This window comes from Ornithorhynchus anatinus, chromosome 17 (genome assembly GCF_004115215.2).
Source record: "Ornithorhynchus anatinus isolate Pmale09 chromosome 17, mOrnAna1.pri.v4, whole genome shotgun sequence".
Lineage (NCBI taxonomy): Eukaryota > Metazoa > Chordata > Mammalia > Monotremata > Ornithorhynchidae > Ornithorhynchus > Ornithorhynchus anatinus.
The window spans coordinates 16,714,768-16,741,490 of NC_041744.1; the positions used below are offsets into that span (position 1 = coordinate 16,714,768).

Consider the following 26,723-nt stretch of genomic DNA (forward strand, 5'->3'; position numbering starts at 1 on the left):
AGGATTTGGATAGTGTCCAGTAGATGTAGAACAGAGAAGGTCTTTGGTTACCCTTGAGATTGCAGGCTCTCAGGGGAGGAAGTAACGGCCAGACTGTAGTAGGGATAGTAGGTGGGGAGATAGGTGGAATGTTGGAGATGAAAGGTCACAAAGCAAGCACATGAGATAAAAACCTAGGTCACCTGATTCCCAGCCTTGTGTACCTTCTTGCAGGCCAAATCAGTCACAGTGGTAAATTAAAGGCAGAAACACCAAAAACTTGTGAAATGTATGAACTGCAGCCACTTGGAATATTTTGGTCTTTTAGCCTGTGTTCATTCATTCAATCACATGTATTAACCGTTTTCTGCGTGCAGAGCACTGTACTAAGTGCTCGGGAAAGTACAATACAGCAATAAGCAGTGACATTCCCTGCCCACAACAAGCTCACAGCCTTGACTTATTCCCTGCCTAAGGGTTATAGTAATGGCTTAGTTGTGGAAATATGTAACCCTGACCATTTGAAGAGAATTCTGGTTTGACTTTGATTTGTGTTTGTAAAGATTTTATGGTTTTAGACCACTCTGATCAGAAACGAGGGGTGAGAATAAAATGAGGGAACCAAAAAGAAAACTTCCTCTGCTTTAAAATAATGATCTTTGCCCCAGTTCTTGACAATGCCACTTTGCTTCCACTCCTGTCTGAAACACGAGGTGTGGTAACTTAACCATCTGTTCTGAGCCCCCCAAACAAGGCAAAATTTGATTTTTTCTTGATACATTCCATAAAATAAAATCCCATTGGACCCATCAAGGAGAACATTTTTGATTTTGATTATTTCGACCCCACATAGGAAGAAAATATTGTTTCGGTAAATGCTAAAAGAGTTATTTCTGATAGTTAGTATACACGGTCTGGTATCACAGATAAGACTGCACCGGAGTGGTCAGGCATTCTGAAAATATTAATAGTTTTGAGAGTGTTTCACTGTCCTAATGTCCTTTACTAGGTGCTTGGGAAAGTAGAAAATAAAAGATGGATGCATCCTCTGCTCCAAAGGAGCCTACATTACAATGGGGAAGACAGGCATAGAATATCTACCACTAGATGAAAAGTGAGGCTCCAGGAGGTGCAGAGTTAATTTAATGATGTTGCCAGGAGGGAAGACGACACTTAAGAGATGATGTTATGGAGTTCCAGTTTTATCATGATGGTGGACACATGGCTCCTGGAGAAAAGTGATCTGAAACAAGCCTAGGGAATTTAATGAGTCAGGTACAACTCTTTGACTTCTCCTGTTCATTCTGTAGCGTGAAATCTATCCATTACCTGTTCCCTAGGGTGAACAGAATGATGGGTGGAAAACCTAAGCCCAGGGCAGGTTTCGGAGAGTATGTGAGGGAAGCGGTCAAGTCAGAGTGCATCTTGAGGGGGGTTACATGGTGACCTAAGGAAGCAGTGATTGGCGATTGGTGATCTCTGAGGAAGCCTAATGGCCACTTGCAGGACTCAGAAAAGCTCATTAAAGACTGAAGAATTCACTTACTTCAATCAACAGTGGTATTTATTGAGTGCTTATTGTGTGCACAGCACAGTATGAGATGCTAGGGAGAGTACAATATAATAGAATTGGTATATACATTCTCTGCCCTAAAGGAGCTTACAGCCCAGAGGGTCTCCCAGGTCTCTCCAGGTCTGGTCTTTCTAGCACCATCTCACTGTGACTCCCTGTAACTTTAACAAAGATGGAACAATGGTTTATTACACTGTGAAACACTGTGCCTGATGCATAGAATGTCAGAACCAGTCCCTTTGCAGATATTCTCAATGAAGACCCGTCTGTGTGTTCTGAAGATGGAAGTTATGGAATCCTGTATTTACAGATGTACATTTGGAGAGATTCACACTGTTCAGCATAAGCTGGATATCCTGGAATATATTTGGCACAGTCTTTACCATTTTTGTCCAGGGTTATAGTCAGCCTGGGGTGGAGAGAAAATCATTTATATAATGTTAATTTCAGATAATTTGACATAGTTTGCCTAGCTTCACTAATCAGAATATGACAGGACAATCAGATATTGTAATGTAGTTCCTACTTAGAGACATGAAAGCTGAGGCTGCGGGAGATGTAGGGTTCATTCCTATGCAGAGAGGAGAGCACAGGAACTCCTGAAAGACAGTGTCAGTCATTGGTAAAAATGTCCTTGCCTTAGATACTAAGTGAAATGTTCCTGTGGCCATACCCACTCCTACTGAGCTGGGATGGGACAATTCAACCCTCTGACCTGCCAACTTACTCCATATAAACAATGTAGAGAAAATGGTGTCCTTTGAAAATAACCAGGACAGCGCAAAGCCAGGCAGCAGCTAATCCATGCAAGGGGGTAAAATGGAGGTTGGTGAGAACTTGAATAGGAGATGGACGTTGTTAGGGGAGAAAGAACGATAGTCTGATTCTGATCCAAATTTCCCAAACACGGGGACCTTCACATTTTCCCCTCTCCCACTGAGACTGTGATGGTTAGGTGGAAGGGAGCCAAAGAGAGGGGCGTTAGTCAATCAAGCATCAATCAGTAGTAGAGCGAAGCAGTGTGGCTTAGTGGAAAGAGCCTGGGCTTGGGAGTCAGAGGTCATAGGTTCTAATTCTGCCTCTGCCATTTGTCAGCTGTGTGACGTTGGGCAAGTCACTTAACCTCTCTGGGCCTCAGTTACCTCATCTAGAAAATGGGGTTGAAGACTGTGGGCCCCACATGGGACATCTTGTTTACCTTGTATCTACCCCAGGACTTAGAACAGTGCTTGATACATAATGAGCGCTTAACAAATACCAACATTATTATTATTAACCGTAGTATTTTTTAAGCACCTATTGTGTGTCAAGTACTGGCTTACAGTCCTCCTTATCTGCTTCATGAACCAAGAAGGAGCAAGATTTCACCCTCCTCCTTTTCAGCTGTCTACCTCCACCCCATCTCCCCATCTGCTGCTCCTTTAATCTCCGTGGGCTGATGATGGATGATGTTACTGAAGATACAGACAGTCTTACTATTTGCATCCGGCAGGAGGGGAGATGTCCCCATTCTCCAGGGGCCGGCTGAGAACACACCCGATCCTAGCCTCAAACAGCTAAGATTCCTGCGTGTCTGGACAGAAGCAGAAACTCAGTGAGTCTGAATTGGTTTTTATGTTGAGAGATTCACTAAGGTTAAACTACATTTTAAAAACACCCTTCAGAAAGTCAAACTTCTATAAACTGGAACTGGTCTGCCACGTGCCACCTCTCCCATTAGGTCACATTTGAAGAGGCTTTATAGTGTTTGGGAACAAATCCCATAGGGGCTGGGGAGATCCTCATTGAAACTCCAAACTTACAGGTCTTTGGAGAGATCTGAGCCATCGGACCACTTCCAAGGTTGATTTCTTCCACTGCGGAAGAGTCCAGTCCATCCAATAATACTGAACAGGGACAAGAAATCCTGTTGAGAACCACAAAAAAAATCTCAGCAAGCTAAGGATCCTTCTCCCCAACTGCCTGAGCACAGGAAGACGGGATAAACAGGTGATTAAGACAACCACAGCAACCACCTTAATTACCAAGGTTCAAATCACCCGAGAAACCGTTTTTGCCATCTGTGTTCTTCCCTAGTCAAGTCATTTCCTCCCACGTTATTCAGCCATTTTCTGTGTTTAATGGTTGTGTCATTATCCCATGCCATCACACTTATTTTGACTAAATCACAAATTACCCCCAATAATTAGATTAAAGCCCAGTTATTGATTTCTTTGGGCATTATGGAAAGACGTCCACCCACCCTGGCTCAATAATAATAATAATGATAATAATAACAATAATGATAATAATAGTGATGATAATGATCCATGATAATTATGCTGTTATGTGTTTGCTATGTGCCAAGCATTGTACTGAGAGTTGGGGTAGATACAAATAGATTAGACACCATCCCTGCTGAACTCAGAGCCTAATGGGAAGGAAGAACAGACATTGAATCCCCTCTTTTACAGAGGAGAAAACTGAATCTATCATTGGTATTCATTGAGCACTTACTTTAGTCAGAGCACTATCCTAAGCCCTTGGAAGAGTACAGTACAACAATTGTGGCTAACAGCTTCCTTGTCCATATTGAGTTTATAGTCTATAGGAAGCACTGAGAAGTGAAGTGACTTGCTCAAGGTCACACAGCAGGCAGGTAGGAGAGCTGGGATCAGAATCCAGGTCCTCTGACTCCCAGTTCTGTGCTCTTTCATTCATTCATTGATTCATTCATTCATTCATTCAATCAATCGTATTTATTGAGCGCTTACTGTGTGCAGAACACTTTACTAAGCGCTTGGAATGTACAATTCAGCAAGAGATAGAGACAATTCCTACCCAACAGTGGGATCACAGTCTACAAGGTTGATACAGACAGCAAAACAAGTAGTCAGGTATCAATACCATCAAAATAGATAAATAGAATCATAGATATACACACATGGTTAATAAAATAAATAGAGTAATACATAATATGTACAAATATATACAAGTGGTGTGGGGAGGGGAAGTGGGTAGAACAGAGGGAGGGAGTAGGGAAAATGGGGAGGGGAGGAGGAGCAGAGGGAAAGGGAGGGGTCAGTGTGGGAAGACCTCCTGGAAGAGACCACCATGATTCTTGAAAAATTATAAAATCTACCCTTAAAACATTGTTCACATTCAGGTTTTTCATATGGCCTAAAACCTTTCAAATCAAATCAATCATATTTATTGAGTACTTACTGTGTATTTTCTCAGCACCTGATAGAGTACAGTGAAACAGAATTGGTAGACATGTTCCCTGCTTGTAAGGGGCTTGTAATCTAGAGTCTCAATTTGCCAACAAGCGGCATTGGAAAACTTTGTGCCAGTGGATAGGTTCTGCTTATGTGCTCAGTGAGTTGGGATTGAAGAATCCCAGCTGAACATGGAAACATCGGTCCCAGGCACTAATTCCCTGCAGCTTCAGTTCCATCTTATCTCACTGCCGATCAGATCAGGCTGTGACTGGGTAAAGAACGGTTGGGTGGTCAGGCTTGATTGGGACAGAGTGTCACGAGCCTCCACAAGGCGAGATGTAACAAGATTCCTCACAACCACATCATTAAACAGAGACACCTTGGGGTTATTGTCAGTCACACTCTTTAACTGGGACAGCCCATGACCAGAGGTTGTACCTGTCACCACGAGGGTCACCAAATTAGAGAATGAAAGGAGCTTACCAGTTCTCCCTTGTTCTCTATCTTCAGGAGACCGGAATTATGAGATCGACAGATAGCTCGACTTTCATTCCACTTTCTTTTTTCTTTAGAAAAGAGGTAGCAGTTGTTTCTATACAGGAACCAGTTCTCTGGACAAGGACTACAGTGATGTCCTAAATAAAGTGAACAGATTAGTTTTTGGACTAAATCACCCCTTTACTCTGGGTTCTCTCACCCAGGAAAGAAGACATACTCACATATTAACAAACACTGAGCCCCAAAAGGGGCTCAACCCTACCCCAGTCTGTCTGCCCAACATCAGGGAAATAAAGAATTGAATGCCACACCCAGAGCAGAGCAGACGGGCTGCCAGGGTTTGAACAAGATATCCCAACTGAAGGCATCTCATGGGAATCTCATGTGGAGACAAGACATGGATATTGTTTCATGCATTTCTTCCCTGGAATTGAGGAGGAGAGAAGAGTAATTCATTCATTCACTCATTCATCTCACTTATCATTTATAGTGGGAATGAGTAATTCATAATCACTCATCATATTAACTGAGCGCTTGCTGTGTGCAGAGCACTCTACCAAGAGCTTGGGAGAGTACAATACAACAATAAGCAGACACATTTCTGCCCACGATGAGCTTACCGACTAGAGGGGGAGACAGACACTATTACCAATTAATACATGAATAAATAAATAACAGATATGTGCATAAGTGTGATGGGGTGGGAGTGGGGATAAAAAAAGTCAGGGCAATGCAGAAGGGAGTGCGAGAAGAGGAATGGAGGTCTTAGTCAAGGAAGGCCTCTTGGAGGAGATGTATCTTCAATAAGGCTTTGAAGCTGTTGTCGCTCCAACAGGCTGGGTCGCCCAACCTACTCCACTTTGGTTGTTAAAAATCATTCCATTGCTTGAAAGATGTAAACCAGAATGAGTATTCTGATACAGAGGGAAGTGGACTACGTTCAGCTTCTGGTCACTGAGTTCCTTCCCCAACTCCACCTTGCACTATGGCCTCAGACAAAGAAGACTGAGTCTCGGTGACTGAGTTGCTCCAGGAGGTTTATTAAAACAGGAAAGTGTGCACCTACCTGTCTGGTTGGTGGTGATGTTTGAAGAAGCTCCTTGGAGCACTACAAAAATCAAGAGCAATATGATTGTCAAGTCAATCATTAAGGGAAACGTAACACGTTAGTTCATTACTGGGGGACTGATCTTTGAATCATCCGCTAGTTACTTACCCTGAGTAGTCAAGACACATGTTGTTGCCAGGAGTACAAGGCAGAAACTTCCTAAAATCACTGTAATGAGTCTCCATAGTGAGGTTGATGTGTCTATAAGCAGCAATAACAGTTTTAAAAATTAAAACAATATCACATTGCTCCTATACCAATTCTGTTTTGGGTCTCAGAAAGGAATAAAAGGAAAGCACCTCTCCTCTGTTTGTCTTTCACCTATCTCCCGACCCTGAAAACCAGTTATTTCCCTTTTCACTGGTATCTTAATATTGATAATGATAATAGTATTTGTTAAATGCCATCTGCCAAACACTGCTTAAGAGCTACATTAGATGAAAGATAATCAGGTCCCACATGATGACCATGGTCACATCCATTTTTCCCCTACACTGTCATGGATTCACAGCAAGAGAGTGTTGAAGAGAAATATAGATGAACATGTGAAAGATAGTGAAAGAAACCAACTGATAAACATAAACACTGACACAAAGGAGAGAATGCCAAAAAATCAATATACCATTTTGGCCCTCATGCCATCCCTTCTAGCTCTAGACATTTTTCCTCTAAGATTTTCCATTAGAAAGGATGGGCACACTCATCAGCATGTGCATTTTAATCAGTCAATCCAACAATCAGTGGTATTTACTCAGTGCTGACTCAGTGCAGAGTACTGTACTCAGCACTTGGGAGAGTACAATGCAAACAAGTAGATATAATCCCTTCCCTCAAGTAGCTTCTGAGCTAATTAATTAGGGAGATGGATCAAAAGTAAATAAGACGGGAGAGGGACCAGAGTTTAAAGATACGTACTTAAGTGCCTTGGGGTGCAGGAGGTGAGATGAGTACGTAAGTACTTAGGGAGTGAAGACTTGGGGGTATAGATGATTTGGAAGTGTTGTAGAGGCAGTGGGAGATGAGTGGGGTGGAGAGATGAGAGATTAATTTAGTCAGGCAAGGTCTTCTGGGGATGTGATTTTAGAAGGAATTTGAAAATGGGGAGACTAGTGGTCTGCTGGATATTAAGGGGGAAGGGCATTCTAGGAAGTAAAACTCAATGTTGTAATTCCAGTGTTAGGAGAACTGATCGATCCTGGGTTTGAGAAATGCCCTCTACAAACCCATTCCTGGCTCTGCTTGACTATGACCATGGAAATGTCTAAACCTGCCCACCCAGCTGCGTGGGGGAATATGCTATACCTTTTCCCTTAACTCTCACTCGTCTGCTCTGCTGTGGAGAAGGCCTAGGCAGTTTCAACTCAGTGTAGGTTAGTTCGTGCTCCCTTGCTGAATCTTCGTTCTTGTCGGTCTTTGGTCTCTTGGGCAGGGGTTGAGAGGACTTTTTTGCTTTCAACTCTGTATAGACAACTGTTTGCTCACTCATCTCTGCAGAGGGGAGATGAATAAAAGAGAGTGCAGACTTGTTTGCAGTGGGCCAGAAGATGATGTTAAATGATTTGGGACAATGCTAAGATTCAGGATTGAGGTAGGTCAGAAGAACTTTGCAATTCTCCTATGACTTCTACCAACTGGCTACCAAATTAGGGTACAGATCATGGGCAATGAGCTACGTGGAATGAAAAGGAAGATTTAAAGAGGCTCCTGAGGTAATAATAATGTTGGTATTTGTTAAGCACTTACTATGTGCAGAGCACTGTTCTAAGCGCTGGGGTAGACACAGGGGAATCAGGTTGTCCCACGTGGGGCTCACAGTCTTCATCCCCATTTTACAGATGAGGTCACTGAGGCACAGAGAAGTCAAGTGACTTGCCCACAGTCACACAGTTGACAAATGGCAGAGCTGGGATTCGAACTCATGACCTCTGACTCCAAAGCCCATGCTCTTTCCACTGAGCCACGCTGCTTCTCAAAGAAGTCCTATGTCAGACTTTTATCCAAATTGACTTGAGGTTCAAAAAAGATTCCTGTTGAATGGCAAAATGGTACTTGTGCACTCACTGTGGACAAATCACTGTACTAAGTGCTTGGGAAAGTACAATACAACAGAGTTGTATTGTAAATATGTAAATAAGCGCCGTGGGGCTGAGGATGTAGTCAATACCTAGTGCACTCAGGGTACATAACCAAGTGTAAAAAATTTCCACAGGATGATAAATACTCACAGATTCTCAAGACAAAGATGGGGGAAAGCTATAGAATTATTTAAATCTTAATACCCCGATTTCTGTCCTTTTAAAAACATTAATTTAGGGGGAAACAACAACAAAAAACCTTAAAGGGTTTGCAGCCCCCAGAAGTGTAAAATGCCTACTCGACCAAGGAAAATAATAATAATAATGATGTTATTCGTTGAGCACTTACTATGTGCCAAGGACTCGTCTAAGCGCTGGGTAGATGCAGAATAATCAGATTGTCCCACGGGGGGCTCACACTTTTAATCCCCATTTTACAGATGAGGTAACTGAGGCACAGAGATGTTAAGTGACTTGCCCAAGGTCACACAACAGACAAGCGGCAGAGGTGGGATTAAAACCCACGTCCTCTGCCTCCCAAGCCCGCACTCTTTCCACTAAGCCACGCTGCTTAAAAGCATGGCAAACCAGGGGTTCAAAAACAGTACCAGTAGCCAATCAAACTCATTTTTTACTCTTTTAATGGTTCACACACCAAGGCCCCTGGAGAAAAAGCTCTTCGACCTTCTGGAAGATGGAGTTTCCCAAGGAGATTTTCCTAGTTATTGCTATTTTCATGGCCCCTGAGGATAGCCACTAAAAGATGCCTGATGTATTATGAGCCATTCATGCCATGAAAACTCTCCTCAAGTTGATAATTAGTCTTTTTAGCTGATCTCAAAAAAGATTTCAGGATCTGCTAATAACCAGGCAAGAAAAGACCAGCTCTTTCATTTAAGTCACAGTAAACTAGGTAAAGTACTTTTTTCATGATACTCTGTCTTTTTTTACATATTTGACCATTAATCCTTTAGAATAGCAGCTGTTTCAGGCACTACCCTCATCTGACTGGTATTTGGGTTTAGGAGATTTTCTTCTCCCTTCCTTGAGTCAGATATTAAGTATCAAATTGTAATCTGAAACAGCAAATCCTTCTCATAAATTCCAACTTTTCCCATTATTTGCTCTCATTTTTTGGACAACATTTGGACTGACCTTGAATTGAGAAAAGCAAGAATATTCTGAACAACAGAAAACCAGGTGCCATGAAAAATTCTACAAAGACACAATCTCTTAATATCCAATTTTTATTTCAGAATATAAATGAAAGTTTCTCCTGCCAAATCAAAATTTACACACGCACACTAGCAAACACACACACACACAGAGTGTCTATCAGGGTTGCTATTGCTCTAGGTCTGTCAGGAGAGGGGAAGGAATGCAGACAAATACCTGTTTGGAGGAGTCGTTCTGGGGGCAAATGGTCCAGTGGCCCAGCTTGTAGCTGGAGGAGACAAATGGGACCAGAAATTCAGGAATCCAGTGATCAGCAGGAGGTCTCAGCCATCCATGGCATAAAATCCCCCAAGACAGAGAAATTCAGATCAATGAGCCCAGAGACCTTCTGCCGTTTAGCCCAACCGTCCTGGCTGCCAAAATCGGAGCAACTGCTCACAGTATGATAGTCCAGCTGATACTGCACAGGAAACTCTTTCGTAACCGTTGCTGGTTTTTAGTTTGCCACACCCACTGGGGACCACCAGAGCAGAGAAGTTTGATCTCTCTGTTCTTACCTAGCTTTGCGAGAGCAAGAATTTCCTTAGCAACTTCACTCTTACTCCATGACAACCCAGGTATATGAGGATCAATACCTATGGGAAGAATGTAGTTGGATTCCAGGCCAGGAGGAAATACAACAGTGATTCCACCTTCCCATCCTTCTCCCTGTAGGTGTAGTGGAAGGTTGAAAAAAATGATTCGTCAGGGAACTTGGGCAATAAATGCAAAAGGTCAGCAAAGGACTGGGGTTTTTAGTTCCCAGTTGGTTTTATCAGTCACAACCACACTCCATGATAAAAATCTCCCCTTCAATAGTGTCACCTTTGAACACAAAGTGCAGTGCACGTGCATTTTCCATAACAACACTACATCTGCAGCAACATTACTTTGCAGGGGACTTTTTGGTACAAAGAAGTCTAACATACAAAATCAGAGAATGAACAGTCATTTCCCTAATATCCAGTTCACAAGCCACCAGCCAGCAATCAAGACACTGGGCTTCAGTTTGGCCAAGTTACCAAGATTGTGTCAATGATGAGGACTCTGAATGAAAAACCAACTTGAAGTAATGCAAGCCCTCCATCAGTGATTGCACGCAGTTCCTAAGATTCAGACAAAAAGGGACATTTAGAAACCAGCAACTAGAAAGTATGTTATGGAATGTATATGCCTGATACAGACCCCTGAAGTGGAAGAGAGCCAAGGCTATTCAAATTCAGAACTTCCATAGTTCTTTACAAAATTTATATTGGTTCATAAAATATCACATCACCACTGGGCAGATATGAGTTCAAGCTCACCAAATGCAAGAAAGGAATTCAAGAGAAATGACAACAATACTTCATAATTCTCCTAAACAAGACTTCTCCTCTCAAAGGTAAGACCCTACAAAACAGAAAAAATCCCAACTTCCCTAGCAGAGTCCTTCTGGACTGGTTATTGAAAAACATCATGGAACACACATTCCTGAGATCACAATGGTGCTTCAAATCCCAGAGTGGGTCAGCACATATGACCTTTACAACAAATCAGATATTGAAAAATCTGGTACTATTTTCTATTTTTAATGTTCTGTCTTACTAGTGAAAATTTTAAGAATTGGAAAGTGAAAATACACATTTCATAGTTAAAATGGTCTTTGAAATGCATTCATTTTCAATTTGAAGTCCAAAAAGTTCAAATTATTTTATATAACTGGAAGCAAGGATGAAACTGGGATGTTCTATGGTGGGGATCACTGATATGCAGATGCCCTGGAGGCAAGAGGAAATGGGTGAATGCAGAGGAAGTGAGGTATCAGAGCAAGGGAGATAGATTTGGAAGTCATTTCCATAGTCATGACAGCAAAAATGACAGGAGTATGTGAGCATCTAAGGGAGTGTGAGGAGAGAAGAAGATGGAACCCAGTAGAGAGCCTCGAAGAACACCCAGAATTAGGAGGGGCCAGCAAAAGCCTGAAAGAGAGTGACATAAAAGGTAACAGAACAATGAGAAAACTGGCAAAAAATTGGCAAATCCTGGTTAGATAGCATTTCTCAAAGAAGGAAATGGTCCATAGCAAAAGCAGTCAAGAAGTCAAAGAGGATTTTGGATAGACTCCAGTAGATTTAAAAAGGAGGAGGTCATTTGTAACCTTGGAGACTGCAGTCTCTCGGGGCAGAGGATGCAACAAGATCTTAATAGGAAGAGTCTGGACATGTCTGGGAGGGAAGTGGGCCAATACCTGGAGAACAGTGGGATCCAGGGAAGGCTTTCTTAGTATAGGGATTTGTGAATTGTCTGAAGGTGGTGTAAAAAGAGCAATTAATCAGTCTGAAAAAGACCCAAGTCATACTCCGGCCAAATCCCAATACCACAGCACCCACTCTAATGGGATCAATCAGTGGTGTGGAATGTTAAAGTCCTTGAAAAAGTCTACTATTTGGGCAGTGGGTGCTCGTACAAAAAGTTCTCCCTGATGAAGACGTGATGGATGTTTAGTGCTGAAACGTCAACTCTGGAAGGAAAGAGTGATCAGTCATCTGTTGTCAGAACAATACTACATGTAAACAGCGAAAGGACCACTGAGCCAATGGCACGTCAAACAACATAGCCAGTTCAATCTGTGCTGCCTGAGGCAGGTAGCCAGAATAAAAGAGTCAAAGCTCATCTTGGACATTGAGAACCTGCAGAGCAGTGGGACCACAGGCATCAAGGCAATGATGGTCAGAGCTCAGCTGAACAGTCAAAGGATTCCCAAAGTAATCTGCTACGGAGAATGGACCAATGGAGTATGACGAAGGTGGCCAGAGGAAGGGATATGTTTGAAAGTGTCCTTCTTATATGAAGAAGATGCCGCTGAGGTGAAATTCACCTGAGTCCACGTGTAATCCATAAAGCCAGTGCAGGACTCATCGTCCAGCTATACTGAGGGTTCAAAAAGACTCTCTGTCTGGTGTTGTCCTGTTGGGTGTTTGCAGCACCTGGTGTAGCTTTCTGCTTTGCTTCCTCATCTCTCTTTTCTTACAAAGATTTTGTCCTCAAAAATTGCTCCTTTCTTGGTTGCCAATACCATGCCAATCTATCCTGGGTAATTAACTCTCAATGATGAAGTTTTGTCATTTACATTGTTTCCTCTGCCTGACTATAATCCAGTTTCTGAGTTTCAGCTCTCCATACAGCAGCTGTTTAGGGATCCTCCTGCACTCATGCTCTTCAAGTGTCCCAGTTGGCAGAGCTGTTTTGAGGTGAATATTGCTTCAGTGATAGGAGTTTGACAATGTTCCAGAGCTTCATTGTTTGTGAATCTGCCTTGCCATTTTGTAACTTGATGCGGTCCAGATCTCAGAGAAGATCTGATATAGAGAAGCTTGGAGAATTCTTTGACGCTCTAAGTCTCCTGAAAGTTGTCACTGTCTTCTTGGTTTGGCTTTCTTTTTCCTTGTCAAACATTGCATCGGGTCTGTCTGCTGCCCAGGTAACAGAATTCTGTAAAGGCATTCAACTCTTTGTTACCAATATAAATGTTGGTTGTGTATATGGTTCTGTAGGGCATGCTGACCCATTACTTTGGTCTTATTTAGACCTACCCTTCATAGGTCTAAAGAAAAAGGTTGGCTCAGTGGATAGTGAACTGGCCTGGGTCCTAATCCTGGCTCTGCCACTTGTCAGCTGTGTGACCTTGGTTAAGACACTAATTTCCCTGTGCCTCAGTTTCCTCATCTGTAAAATGGGGATTAAGTCCTACTTCCATCTAGCTAGACTGTGAGCCCCAGGTGGGACAGGGATTGTGTCCAAACTGATTAAGCAGTATGACTTAGTGGCAAGAGCATGGGTTTGGGAGTCAGAGGAAGTGGTTTCTAATCCCAACTCTGCAACTTGTCTGCTGTGTGACCCTGGGCAAGTCACTTAACTTCTCTGTGCCTCAGTTCCCTCATCTGTAAAATGGACAAGTGTGATTACAAGTGTGATTACCCTGTATCTACCCCAGGGCTTAGAACAGTGCTTGGCACATTATAAGTGCTTAACAAATACTATAATTAATTACTATTATTAATACCAGCACTTAGAACAGAGGTGATAGACAGCAAGTGTTTAACAAATACCATAAAAATAATAATAATTTTTTATCTGTAACTCCTGGCTGATTTGTTAAAGCAGTTTCCAATATTTTGCATGTCTTCCTGGATATATGCCACTGGGGCACAGTTATCTGCATATGGAAATTCTTGAATGTCTGTCTCAAGGACTTTGGATGATGTTCAAAATCTGTTGAATTGGAAGAATTTCCCACAGGTGAGGAAGTGAACATCTCCATCCAGGTCTCTTGATGTATTATCCAGCACTGTGATTCCTGAACTGTGTGATTGATAATTTTACTCAGAACCTGATCCAGGAGAGTTCTGGCTAGGATTTTGCCAGCAGTGGAGATGAGATGCCTCAGTAACTAAAACAATCGGAACTGTGGCCTTTCTCTTGAAGATATGGATGATGTGAGAGTCTCTGGCATTTCCTCAGTGGTCCCTTTGTTGAGGAAGAGCTTATGTAAGTGCTTAATTGGCCTGATTTAGCATCCCACGACTCGTTTCCCTAATGTAATTTGCAAGTTGCAACACTGATTTCTGAAAGGCTCACTCCTGACTGAAGTACTCTGAGGCTGTAAAATGGTGCTGTTGCAATCCATTTTTCCCAAGAAGGACTTTTATCCCCGAGACGTTTGTATTCAACCAATCTAGGTGACCTCTTTCAGGTGGGCCCCATGTCCCGATAGTTGTCTAGAATATAGTGTCATGGAGAAATGACCATTGTGTGTAAATTGAGATTGTGGTTGGATTATCTTGATTCATCAGGAGTGCTGTGATGTTGCTGCAGAGTTTCTTAGAAGTCTTCCTTCTCCTGGAGTTTACCTAAATGTTAAGGTATTTTGGCGGCTTGGTGGTGCTGGGTTTCTAAGGGCAGAATGATCTTAGGAGCAGATGAAAAAATGGTCCAACCAACGTTCTGCTTGACACATGGCTGTTGTGTTTCAGACATTATAGAGGCCCCCTTGCTTCCTTATGATGTAATCAATGCCATTTTATAGAATGTGGATACATCTGGGATAGTTTTCTCGTGTTTGGAAGGAGACAAAGGATGTTTGTCATCCCAAGATGTTGTTTGGTGTAGCTAAATGAGAAAATTTGCCACTGTGGTTGCGTTTGCCAGTCCCATGAGGTCCAGTGGCTTTCTTTCATGTTTGAGCATCATTTCCATCTCTGGCACTGAAATTGCCTACTATAATAATAATAATAATAATAATAATGTTGGTATTTGTTAAGCGCTTACTACGTGCCGAGCACTGTTCTAAGCGCTGGGGGAGATACAGGGCAATCGGATTGTCCCACGTGGGGCTCACACACTTTCAATCCCCATTTTACAGATGAGGCAACTGAGGCACAGAGAAGTGAAGTGACTTGCCCACAGTCACACAGCTGACAAGTGGCAGAGCCGGGAGTCGAACTCATGACCTCTGACTCCGAAGCCCAGGCTCTTTCCCCTGAGACACGCTGCTTCTCATCTGACACTGGCACTTCTGTGATGAGTTTGTCTAAATTTTTGTATAAGCAGTTGATTTTTTTTATCGTACTTCACCAGCTAATGGACATAAGCACTTAGCCCCCTCCCTTCTCCAAGACCCATCCTTCAAAACCCATGATCCTTAAGGGTAGGGATCATATCTAGTAATTCTACTGTATTTTTTCAAGTGGTTAATACCGTTGGTTTTCAATACATGCCAGTGATTGATCATCTTCTCTTTGGTGAGAACTGAGCAATGAGCCTGCTAATTGCTATTAAGAACAGCAACTCACTCAACTCCTTTAGTCACCTAATCCTCTCTGTCCCCAGGAATCTTCTCTTTGTTCTTCAGCCAAAAAAGCAAATGAGAAAAGGTACAAGATGGGCTGAAGGTCATTGTCAAAATGGGTTCTATTGAGAAACTGTGTGCCTACTGGAAAGAGCATGGATCGGGTAGTCAGAAGACCTGGGATCTAATCGCAACTCTGCCACCCACCAGCTGCGTGACCTTGTGCAAGTCTCTGTGCCCCAATTTCCTGATAGCTTCCCCTTGGACTGTGAGCCCCATGTGGGACAGGGACTGTCTAAGCTCCTAGCCTTTTGTCTACCCCAGTGTTTAGGACAGTACTAGGCACTTAGCAAATATTGAACAAATAGCACCATTCTTATAATCACTGCTAGTACCTGGTAACTTGTAGCACAGAACAGATCTTCTTGGTGGCACTAGCTAGTCAGCCATTTGCAGGCCAAAACATTGCCACAGAAAATGAGACACTAGCGAGGTAAAAGCCTGCTTTAAGAGATACACAATAACAATTGTAAACTTTTTTATGGTATTGGTTAAGTGCTTATTATGGGCCAGGTACTGTACTGTACCGTACAGTACAATGTCAGGTACAGGTAGTGTAGTAAGCTAATCAGATTGGACACAGTTCCTGGCCCAAATGGGTTTCACCATCCTAAGCCCCTTTTTATAGATGAGGTAACTGAGGCACTGAGAAGTGAAGTGACTTTTCCAAGGTCACACAGTAAACAGGTGGATTCAGAATGAAAACCCAGGTCCTGCTGATTCTCAGGCCCATGCCTTATCCACTAAGCCATTCTACTTCTCTTTCCCATGTCCATTCTGGGGCCACTCACATATTCATTCATTCATTCAATAGTATTTATTGAGCGCTTACTATGTGCAGATCCCTGTACAAAGCACTTGGAATCTATAGATCGGTAACAGATAGAAACAGTCCCTGCCCTTTGACGGGCTTACAGTCTAATCGGGGGAGATGGACAGACAAGAACAATAGCAATAAATAGAATCAAGGGGATGGCATATCTCATGCCTTGGCTTCTGCACACAACTATTAACACCCTGGAAGTGATAGGACTGAGGTTGGTTTGCCATTTTTGATCGGAGAGTCTGTCGTCATCATCATCATCAAATTCCTTGGGTTCATCTTACTACTACTAATAATAATGATAATGATATTTGTTAAGCATTTACTATGTGCCAAGCACTGTTCTAAGCGCTGGGGTAGATACAAGGTAATCAGGTTGTCCCACGTGAGGCTCTCGGTCTTAGTCCCCATTTTCCAGATGAGTTAACTGAGGCACAGAGACGTTAACTGACTTGCCTAAAGTCACACAGCTTATAAGTGGCAGAGCCAGGTTTAGAACCCATGACCTCTGACTCCCAAGCCAATGCTCTTTCTGCATCTTCCAACATATCTGCACAGAATAAGTCCACACACATTCAAATAAGGAGGAAGTTGCAGAGAGAGAGAAATGGGGCCAGAAAGAAAGAGGTCGAGAGATACACAAAGTGATTGAAAGAGAGAGAAGCAGAGGTGTAGGAATATAGAAAAGAATACAAAGATCAGAACATGTACTTTGTTTTTCTCTTTATCAAACACTTTCTCTTAATCTCTGTCCCACTCTTACCCATGCTTTCCCTTTTTCCACATACCCATAATCATTTAAGATTATCCTAGCAGCGTGGCTCAGTGGAAAGAGCCTGGGTTTGGGAGTCAGAGATCATGGATTCAAATCCCAGCTCTGCCACTTGGCAGATGTGTGACTGTGGGCAAGTCCCTTAAATTGTCTGTGCCTCAGTTACCTCATCTGTAAAATGGGGAGGAAGACTGTGAGCCCCATGTGGAACAACCTGATTACCCTGTATCTACCCCAGTGCTCAGAACAGTGTTCTGCACATAGTAAGCGCTTAACAAATACCAACATTACTATTTAAACCATCCATCACCTGAATTTCCAATAGCCCCAACATTTGTTTGAAGCTACTTCCCAGAACCATCACTGCTAGTAATCTCTACATCAGTTCACCAACCATGCTTATCCCTATTATTATTAACTTCAGAATAATGTACTTCCTTCTCACACTTCAGATTTCACTCTAGTTCCTCCCCTTTGCCCCATAATGTGTCAAAGGTGTATCACTTTACCTCCCTCAGGTCACGCACTTCCATGGTTAGTATGAATATTGACCAAGGATGCACCTTTCCCACCTCGTGACAGTCAAACATACCATCTTCCCTGAGCCCCCAATCCGATTATGATTAAAAGCATCCAAGAAATGAGGAAGAGACCAGTTTATCATTAACTCCTCAGAGGACAGGAGAGCTTGCTTCTTCTTTCAAATATTTTATTCACCATCCTCATAAATTCTCAGCCAGTGATGAAATCATCAGCAGCCCCAGGATTTTCAGTGGTTCTTCCCAACACTTACATTTTGCTTGCAGTCGCCAGAGTGACACAAGTAACAGCATGAAGACACCCAGAATCACTGCAGTGAGCCGCCATAGGGGAAAGGGAGAGTCTAAAAGGGAAACACAGAAGGGAACGATCTAGGTAAGGTGAAGTATTGACACAGGGCAGTGAGTCAGCAGAATGTGTGGAGACACATGGAACCTTTATTCCTTCTCTGCAAGACTTTGTCTCCTCTTCTCCAGTCCCTCAAAGGACTAGGGAGAAGATAAGCTGTGGCAAGAAGGTAAAAAGATTAGTCTGGCATTGAATTCCTCCCTTCTTCCTGCTGAATTAGAAGGAGAAATAAGTAGATTTAGGAAAGGGAACTCTGCTTTACAACAAGAAGTGGGGAATATGGGTCAACTTAGTCTGAAGGATCGGTGGCTGGGGCAAACCCCTTCTGCAGAGCCCAGAGTCTGAGATCCAAAGAAGCATGACACAGAGACATGAGCTCTAGGTAGGTTTCTGATTGTTCCCTCTCCTGCTACGGAGTTGCTCATCGTGGTCAGGGATTGAGTCTGCCCACTCTTCTGGATTGTACCATTCCAAATGGTTAGTTCAGGGCTCTGCAGTGCTCAGTCAGTGCTCAATAAATGCCACTGATTGATCCTCATGACCGGTTTCCCTCTGCATCTAGCAAAAACTCCTAACAGCTGCAAGCCTCTCCACCTATTCTCCCCTTCTTACAGAATTGCACTTCTTATCCAGTGCTCTTCATCTTGAACTCTTCTCACCTCACAGTCCCCTTTTTTACTGTGGCCTGCTCTCTCCTGCCTCCATTCCATTCCTCATGCCCTTTCCCCTGCTTGGCCCCTTCAAATCTGCTAAAAGAAATCTCTCCCCAACTTCAAAGTCCTTCTGAAATTCCACCTTCTTTGGAATGTTTCTCATTAAACTTTATAATTAGACTGTAAGCCCGTCAAAGGGCAGGGACTGTCTCTACCTGTTACTTATTTGTACATTCCAAGCGCTTAGTACAGTGCTCTGCACATAGTAAGTGCTCAGTAAATACTATTGAATGAATATCACATCCCTTCAATATCCATCTTAGGTACATACGGCCAACAGTGTGCAGAGCACTGTACTAATTGCTAGGGAAAGAGTAATATTACAATATAACAGACACATTCCCTGCCCATAACAAGTTTAATCATCTGCTCATTGTTCAAGGTTCATCTACCAACTGTGGGGAGGGAACAATTACATAGAGTGCTTGCGTTTGGATTTTTCCTTCTCCAGAAAACTCAACTGGGCTGATACAAGAATTTCTCCAGGCTTTACTGTTGGGGCACATGAGCTCCACCTAAGTGACGACTTAGGTGCCTGGTTGGTGGTCATGCTGGGGAAGCTGAGCTCTCATACTCTGGGATTGCTCCTGGACCCTCCATTTCCTGCCCCAAGCTACTGCTTGCATTTAAATCAAACTCAGTGAATGTGTATCAGATTCAAATGCTCAGTCTGTTCCTCCCCACTACTTTTCAATCCCAACAAAGTCACACGATGTTTTGCATTGCACTGCTCTGAGAGTTGGGTAAAATAATGATAGCCTGATGATAATTGCTTCTCATATCCCTGAACTTTAAAATCTAAGTAGAACTCTGGTAGAGTTAAACCCTCCTGAAATTGCCCTCCTTTCAGTCCAGTGCCGCTTGATCTGTAGTTAAAACATGAAATGTGTCCTTTGTACAGTTGCTACTGCTCTATGCCAACAGCATGATCATTGGAAACAAATTCTCCCCCCGAGCCCTCCCCTTAATCACAGTGGGGAATGGGATCCTGGGGTTCTCTTCCCACTGCCATATTTTCTGCTGAGAGCAATAACAGATCCATTATTTCCACACATATTGCGAGCACAGAGATTGTAATCATTGTTACCTGTTCTGATATCTAGGTGTCCATTCGGGGAGTTTGTCATTCTGGAGAGGGTCTTGAAAGCCTTGTAAATCCTAAGCCGAGAGACGAAGTGTTATTTCTGTTAGAAATGTGCCGAATGAGTCCAGGGAAGAGAAATTTTGCTTCACGCAATCCTTGTAGAAACCACACAGGAAACTCCCATGATACTGTGCGATTTTCTAGCCCTGAAGTACAGTGAGAGGCCAGAGTGGTGAGTGTGTGATTCTGAAAATGTGAAGTTCCTCTTTCTATTGCATAGTCTGCTGGGGAGAAAGGAGAAACAGAAATCTTACCTGAAGTTGTTGCAGCTGTGAAGTATGAGATACAATGGGGGAATCAGTCTCCTCGAAACTTCTGAAGAACTACATTTTAACCAACTGCTTAATATACAACATTAACACTTTTAACTTTCATAAAGCTTACTGAAGATAGAAGATCATACAGGAAGCCCATTTGTCCCATATCTCTTTGCAAATAGTGGCAGATACTCTGCATTTCACTTTACCTTCAGTCTCCGTGTCTTCCTATAATGGTCGTTGACCTCCTTCGCGTGGCTCAATCTGCCATTTTAGAGCCATGTGGCCTGGGTGGGAGAAGGGGGACCCAAAACATCAAGGCACTGGGGATCCTCCTCTCTGCACTGCAGGACCACCTTGGACTGCGGGGGCCACAAGGTAGATTGAATCTCCCTCCCCAAACCGATGTGGAGTTCAATCCTGATCATGGTTTGGAGCAGGGTGGGGAAGGAACTACGAGAAGAACTTTTGCCTTTGGATGGGGCTCCATATTAGAAGCCGCCTGGAGATGTCCTGAGCCAACAAATTCTCTATGCATGAGGCTCTGGGTTAGAGACGAGGCAGCGCTCGCCTCTCTGACCCAGGGCCCAAGTCTGAGTAGGGGAAGGGTAGCACATCTATTATCTCTAGTGTCCATCTCAAAGTAAGCATTACTGGGCCTTGGAATACCAGCAAAAGGAAGGGTGGACGATCCAGGGGAAACGATCACCACTATATGAAAACTCAAGCAACTGTACTGCTGGAGGAAGACTTCATTTCCCCTTAACAATTGATGTCTGAGAAATGTTCACCTAACTGGTAAAGTGTTGGACAAGACACCCTACAGTGTTTTCCTTAGCACAGCATGCAAGTATGCAAGAGATTCTCAGTATGACTCTCATAGCTAGGAATACACCCTCACGTTCAGCAGCACTGTAATCGAACCAAAGGACAAGCTACCATTGAGTATGTTAAAGGAATTTCCTTTTCTGACTCACTTTCTTTTCCATGATAAAACTCTGTGAATTTTGTAGCTGACAGGAACCCTGGTGGGGAAAAATTGGTTCCTCAGAATGACTTAGGGCAATATAGTTTCCCAATTCTATGTCTTACCTTTGTATTATTATTTTCCCTCTATTCAGATTAAATTAAGGGTCAAAGCCTCACCAGAAGCTGTGAATTAGTGGAATGCTTCTGAAAGCTTCAGACTACTATTATATAAAGTGACTCAGTCTCATAATCCATGAGGTACCTCATCTTACTCTGGAGGGTGAAATTAAAAGCTGAGACATTAATTATACCAATCAATTATTTTTGCTGAGCACTTACTCTGTCTAGAGCACTGTACTAGGTCCTTGAGAGAGTACAGTATAAGAGAGTTGGTAGACCTGTTCCCTGCCCAAAATGAGCTGACTGAGAATGGAGCTGAAGTCCCTGCACTGGGTGAGGATGATTCATTCACTCATTCCTTCAATCATATTTATTGAGCACTTACTGTGTGCAGAGCACTGTTCTAAGCACTGGGGTGGACAAAAACTAATTGGGATGGACACAGTCCCTGTCTCACATGGGGCTCCAAGGCTTGATTACCATTTTACAGAGAAGGTAACTGAGGCCAGAAGTAGTGAAGTGACTGATCCAGGGTGAAACATCTGAAATGACTGGCTTGGGGCCTTCATGAGGAAGGAATTGCCAAACCCCCATCCCACCACCACATTTCACATATCCTCCTGCCTTCAAAACATCTCCACTTGGATATCCTCCTGTCACCTCAAACTTATTATGTCTAAAACTGAACTTCTTATCTTCCCACCCAAACCCTGTCCTCCTAACTTTTCCATCACTGTAGATGGCACCATCAATCTTCCTGTCTCACAAATGCGTAATCTTGGTGTGATCCTTGATTCATCTCTCCAATCAACTCACATATTCAATCCCATCACTCAATTTTATCCATTTCACCTCCACAACATCGCTAAAATCCATCCTTTCCTCTCCATCCAAACAGCTAGCACATTATTCCAATCACTTATCCTACCCCGCCTTGATTACTGTATCAACTTCCTTGCTCACCTCCCAGCCTCCTGTCTCTTTCCACTCCAGTCCATACTTCACTCTTCTGCCTGGAAATGTTTTCCACAAAATCATTCAGGACATGATCCCCCACTCCTCAAGAAATGCCAATGATTGCCCATCCACTTCCGCCTCAAACAAAAGCTCCTCCTCCTCCTTTGAAGCACTTAATCACCTCACCCCCTCCTACCTCACCTCGCAACTCTCCTACTACAACCCAGCCCTCAGTCTTCACTCCTCTAATGCTAACTTTTTTCCTATATGTGTTGATTTCGTCTATCTTGCTGCTGACCTCTAGTCCACATGTTACCTATGGCTTGAACCTCCTCCCTCCTCAAATCCAACAGAAAATTATTCTCTCCCCATTCAAAGCCTTACTGAAGGCACATCTCCCTCTAAAATAACTTCCCTAACTTAGCCCTCTTTTATTCTTCTCCCCCTCTCTTCTGCATCACCCTGACTTGCTCCCTTCATTCATCCCTCCTGTGAACCCCTCAGCACTTATGTACTTATCTGTAATCCATTTAATTATTTTAATGCCTTTCTCCCCCACTAGACTGCAAGCTCACTGTGGTGAGGGAATGTGTCTGATTAATGTTCTATTGCACTTTCCCAAGAGCTTAGCACAGTGCTCTCCACAAAGGAAGCATTCAATTAATACTATTGAATGAACGAATGAATGAAAGGTTACAGACTTGCGAGTCAGGAAGGGTGGTGCTGCTGGCCCCCATTATGGGAAAATCTTGGAGCGGATAAAGTTCATGTGGGAACACAGAAGTTCTGTTTGGATATGTTAAACTTGAGTTGTCAGCTGGACAGCCAAGTAGAGATGTCTTTAAGGAAGGAGAAAATGCAAGAGAGGGGGAGAGATCAGGGCTGTAGATGTACATTTGGGTATCATCTGCATGGAGACAGTAGTTGAAATTGTGGAAGTGAATGAGTTCTCCAAGGGAATGGGTGTATATGGAGAATAGAAAGTGTCCCAGAACTGAACCAGGAGGGACACCCACACTTAGGGTGTGGGAGACAGAGGAGGAACCCATAGAAGAGAATGAGAATCAATGGCCTTAGAGATAGGAATAGAAAGAGGAAAGGACAGTGTCAGCGAAGGCGAAACAGGATAATGTGTCCAGGATAAGGGGGTGGTCAAAAGTATCAAAGGTAGCTGAGAAGCCCTTGGGGATTAGGATTTAGTAGAGGCCATTTAATTTGGCAAGGAAGAGATCATCTGTGACTTCTGTGAAGGTAGTTTCTGTGGAGTAAAGGGAACAGAAGCCAGATTGAAGGGAGTCAAGGAGAGAATGGAGAAGAACATGAGACAGTGGGTGTAGGCAATCAATACACAGAGTAGGGAAAAGAGAATGGAAAGAGGGGATTGTGAATGAGAAAGTGATTAAAGAGTAGAGTGTATAAGAATAATAATGTTGGTATTTGTTAAGTGCTTACTATGTGCAGAGCACTGTTCTAAGCACTGGGGGAGATACAGGGTAATCAGGTTGTCCCACGTGAGGTTCACAGTCTTAATCCCCATTTACAGATGAGGTAACTGAGGCACAGAGAAGTTAAGTGACTTGCCCACAGTCACACAGCTGACAAGTGGCAGAGCTGGAATTCGAACCCACAACCTCTGACTCCCAAATCCGTGCTCTTTCCACTGAGCCATGCTGCTTCTCTATATATGGAGATATGTATAAGTGTATGTACAGACATGATATGGATGCTTAATTAAATGTAGAAATGGTGCAAAAATATTGAGGTGGTATTTGAGAGAAGGAAAATTAATTCAGGTTATTCTGGAAGAAATGCAATTTCTGAAGGGTTTTCAAGATGGGAAAAGCAGTGGTTTGGGGATTTGAAGGGGAAAGAATTTCCAGGTGGAAGGAAGAGTGTGAGTCAATAGTAAGATGCAGAAAGAAGAGGAAATATGGAAAGAAGGATGTCATCGGTGAGCTTGGAGAGTTTGGTCTCAGTGGAGTAAAGGGAGCAGGTAGCCGGCAAGGAACATGTCTACCAACTCTATTATATTGTTATTCTGACCTCAGTACAGTGTGCTTTATACAAGGTAAACACTCCAAATACAATTGATTAGTTGATTCATTAGTTCAATTTTGCAGAATGTTATGGCTTTCCTCTACAAATCCTTTACTGAATTTATGAGTTTGGGCTAAAGTGGTGGCGGTTTGCATAAAATCAAGGACCTGAAGGTTAATGGAGGTAATGAGGTGTTTATTATATCATAGCAAGTCCCTGACCACTTACAGAATCAACTTTTGATTTGGTTTGGCTCTAATGCCCTCTTGAATGAATCTGGTACTTCCCTTGAATACTGCATTTCCAGCACGATCTCACTGTGACTTCCTTTGATTCTAACAGAGGTCATTGGCAAACTTGTGGAATGACAGGATTTAGGACCATCCAAGGAAAATTTTTTCAAACCAGTCCACGTGCTCTGAAGTAGAAGGCTACGGAATCCTGTGCCTGTAGATGTACTTCAGGGTAGATGTACATTTTTCAGCAAAAACTGGATAGGTTGAAGTATATTTGGCACAGTCTTTACCCTCTCCCTTTAAAGATACTTTGGGCCTGTGGTGTAAAAAAATAATTTGCGTAAACATTAAATTAGAACAATATTTCACACACTGCTTGACTCCACTGCTATAATATGCCACAGAGCGTGAGGTATTGAAATGTGATCCCTGTTGAATAGGTATGAACCCCGAGGTAACAAGAGGAATAGGATTGATCTGGGGAAGAGGGACATAGGATAATACAATTAAAATAGCAGACCTGATTGCTGTCTCGAGGATTTTGTAATCAAGTGGTGGAAACAGGCACTAAGATGAATGACAGATCAGGGAAAGGAATGGAGTATAAAAATACCTGAGGGTATGGTATGTATGTCTGAGTATGCAAGGACTGAGGTATCATAGAACTGCTGGAGTGGCAACTTCTGGGGATACAGGGTCAGGAGAAAAGATTAGTCAGGAAAGGCCTCATGGAGGAAATACAATTTTGGAAGAGCTTTGACAATGGGGAGAGCAGTGGTTTTCTGGATGTGAAGGGAAGGAATGCGTAAACAAGAGGTAGGCAGAGGGAGAGAGAGAGGGAAGAGGTACAGTGACTAGGCTGGCTAGAGAGGAATAAAGTGAGCAAGACGAAGTGGAGTTGGAGAAAACAGGGAATAATAATGGTATTTTTTAAGCACTTACTATGTAGCAGGCACTGAACTAAGTGCTGGGTTGGATACAAGCAAATCGGGTCAGACACAGTCCCTGTCCCACACGGGGCTTACAATCTTAATCCCCATTTTACAGATGAAGTTAATGAGGCACAGAGAAGTGAAGTTACTTGCCCAAGATCACAGCAGACAAGTGGCGGAGCCGGGATTAGAACCCATCTCCTTCTGACTCCCAGGCCCAGGATCTATCCACTACGCCAAGCTACTTCTCTAGATGAGAAGAAATAGAAGGAAGAGAACTGAGGAAATGTCTTATTAAATTTTTAAAGATACAGAAAAAGGGAGTAAAGGTGGAGGAGAGGGAGGAGAAGAGAAAGAGAGTGATAAGGGGGTAAAATTGGAAGTTAGGTCAAATATTCTGTATTTCACCCCCCCATCTGTGACTCAAAAGTTCTGGATTTCAGCTAGTCTGTCACTTATCTAATAATAATAGTGGTATTTATTAAGCATTCACTATGTGCCAAGCACTGAGGTAGATATAATATGAGCTGATCTGGTTCTGTTACCACTCCAGAAGGCTTTGTTAAGTATTTTTAGTTACAATGCCCTAATTTCCCTCCAACTCAGCTCCAGTTGCTCAATTTTGTGACTTGGAAGTGGTTTTGTGTTTAGGTGTCAGGTAGCCTTGGGCAAACTGCCCAAAATGGTGCTTATGACATCTTCAGGTCTTTCTTGACCCTGGCAAAACAGATGTGATGCTGTGTGTATCTCAAGCCTTGGTGTTCTCAAATGCCATTAGTGACCCCCACACCTCAGGCTCCTGTTCTTCAATTTTCCTTGTCTCTTCCGTGCAAAAGAAGGAGCAAAATTTACCCCTCTTTTTCATCGCTCCTTCCTCAGCCCATCTTCCTGTCTGCAGCTCATTTTATACCCGCGAGCTGATAGTTCATGATGTTGCTGAAGAAACAACTATTCTTATCTACATGTGTGCTAAAAGGTGATGTATCCACAGGCCTGGGGCCTGCTTAGAATACCCCTGACTTCCAGTGAATAATGATAATGATGATAATATTACTATTATTACTACTACTAATACTAATAATAACAATTTTAAGGCATTTGTATAGCTGGACCGGAGCTAGAAGTTGTCACATTTTAAAAATACACTTCAGCAATTCAGACTTTCCTGAAGTCAGTCAGTCTGCCATTGGCCTACCTCCCACTCTTTAGTGTGAATTGGAGACGTTTCACTGTTCTGTGGAATAAAGTCAGTGAGGATAGTGGAAATTCTCCCGATTTAGAAACCTACAGGTTTAGAAGTAAATCTGAATCATCTGTCCACTTCCAATGTCCAGATGCTT

At 42.9% G+C, this 26,723-nt stretch overlaps 1 protein-coding gene across 3 annotated transcripts in view; it reads right to left on the reverse strand.

The window, feature by feature from the left end:
- The window catches only part of LOC103165980 (natural killer cells antigen CD94-like), a 26,285-nt gene extending 6,296 nt beyond the window's left edge, over positions 1-19,989 (reverse strand). Inside the window, exons 1-7 of one of the 3 annotated variants that reach the window (XM_029081628.2) lie at positions 9,826-11,151; positions 7,661-7,846; positions 6,467-6,559; positions 6,317-6,358; positions 5,236-5,387; positions 3,355-3,458; positions 1,525-1,961 (exon numbers count right to left, since the gene is read on the reverse strand). In XM_029081628.2, coding sequence (XP_028937461.1) covers positions 1,841-1,961; positions 3,355-3,458; positions 5,236-5,387; positions 6,317-6,358; positions 6,467-6,559; positions 7,661-7,844 — 696 coding nt within the window. In that variant the 5' untranslated portion in view covers positions 7,845-7,846; positions 9,826-11,151 and the 3' untranslated portion in view covers positions 1,525-1,840. Of the gene's footprint in view, positions 1-1,524; positions 1,962-3,354; positions 3,459-5,235; positions 5,388-6,316; positions 6,359-6,466; positions 6,560-7,660; positions 7,847-9,825; positions 11,152-17,923; positions 18,014-19,818 lie in introns of those variants that run through there. The other 2 variants (XM_029081630.2, XM_029081627.2) reach the window with 2 other exon arrangements.
- Between the last annotated feature and the right edge of the window lie 6,734 nt (positions 19,990-26,723).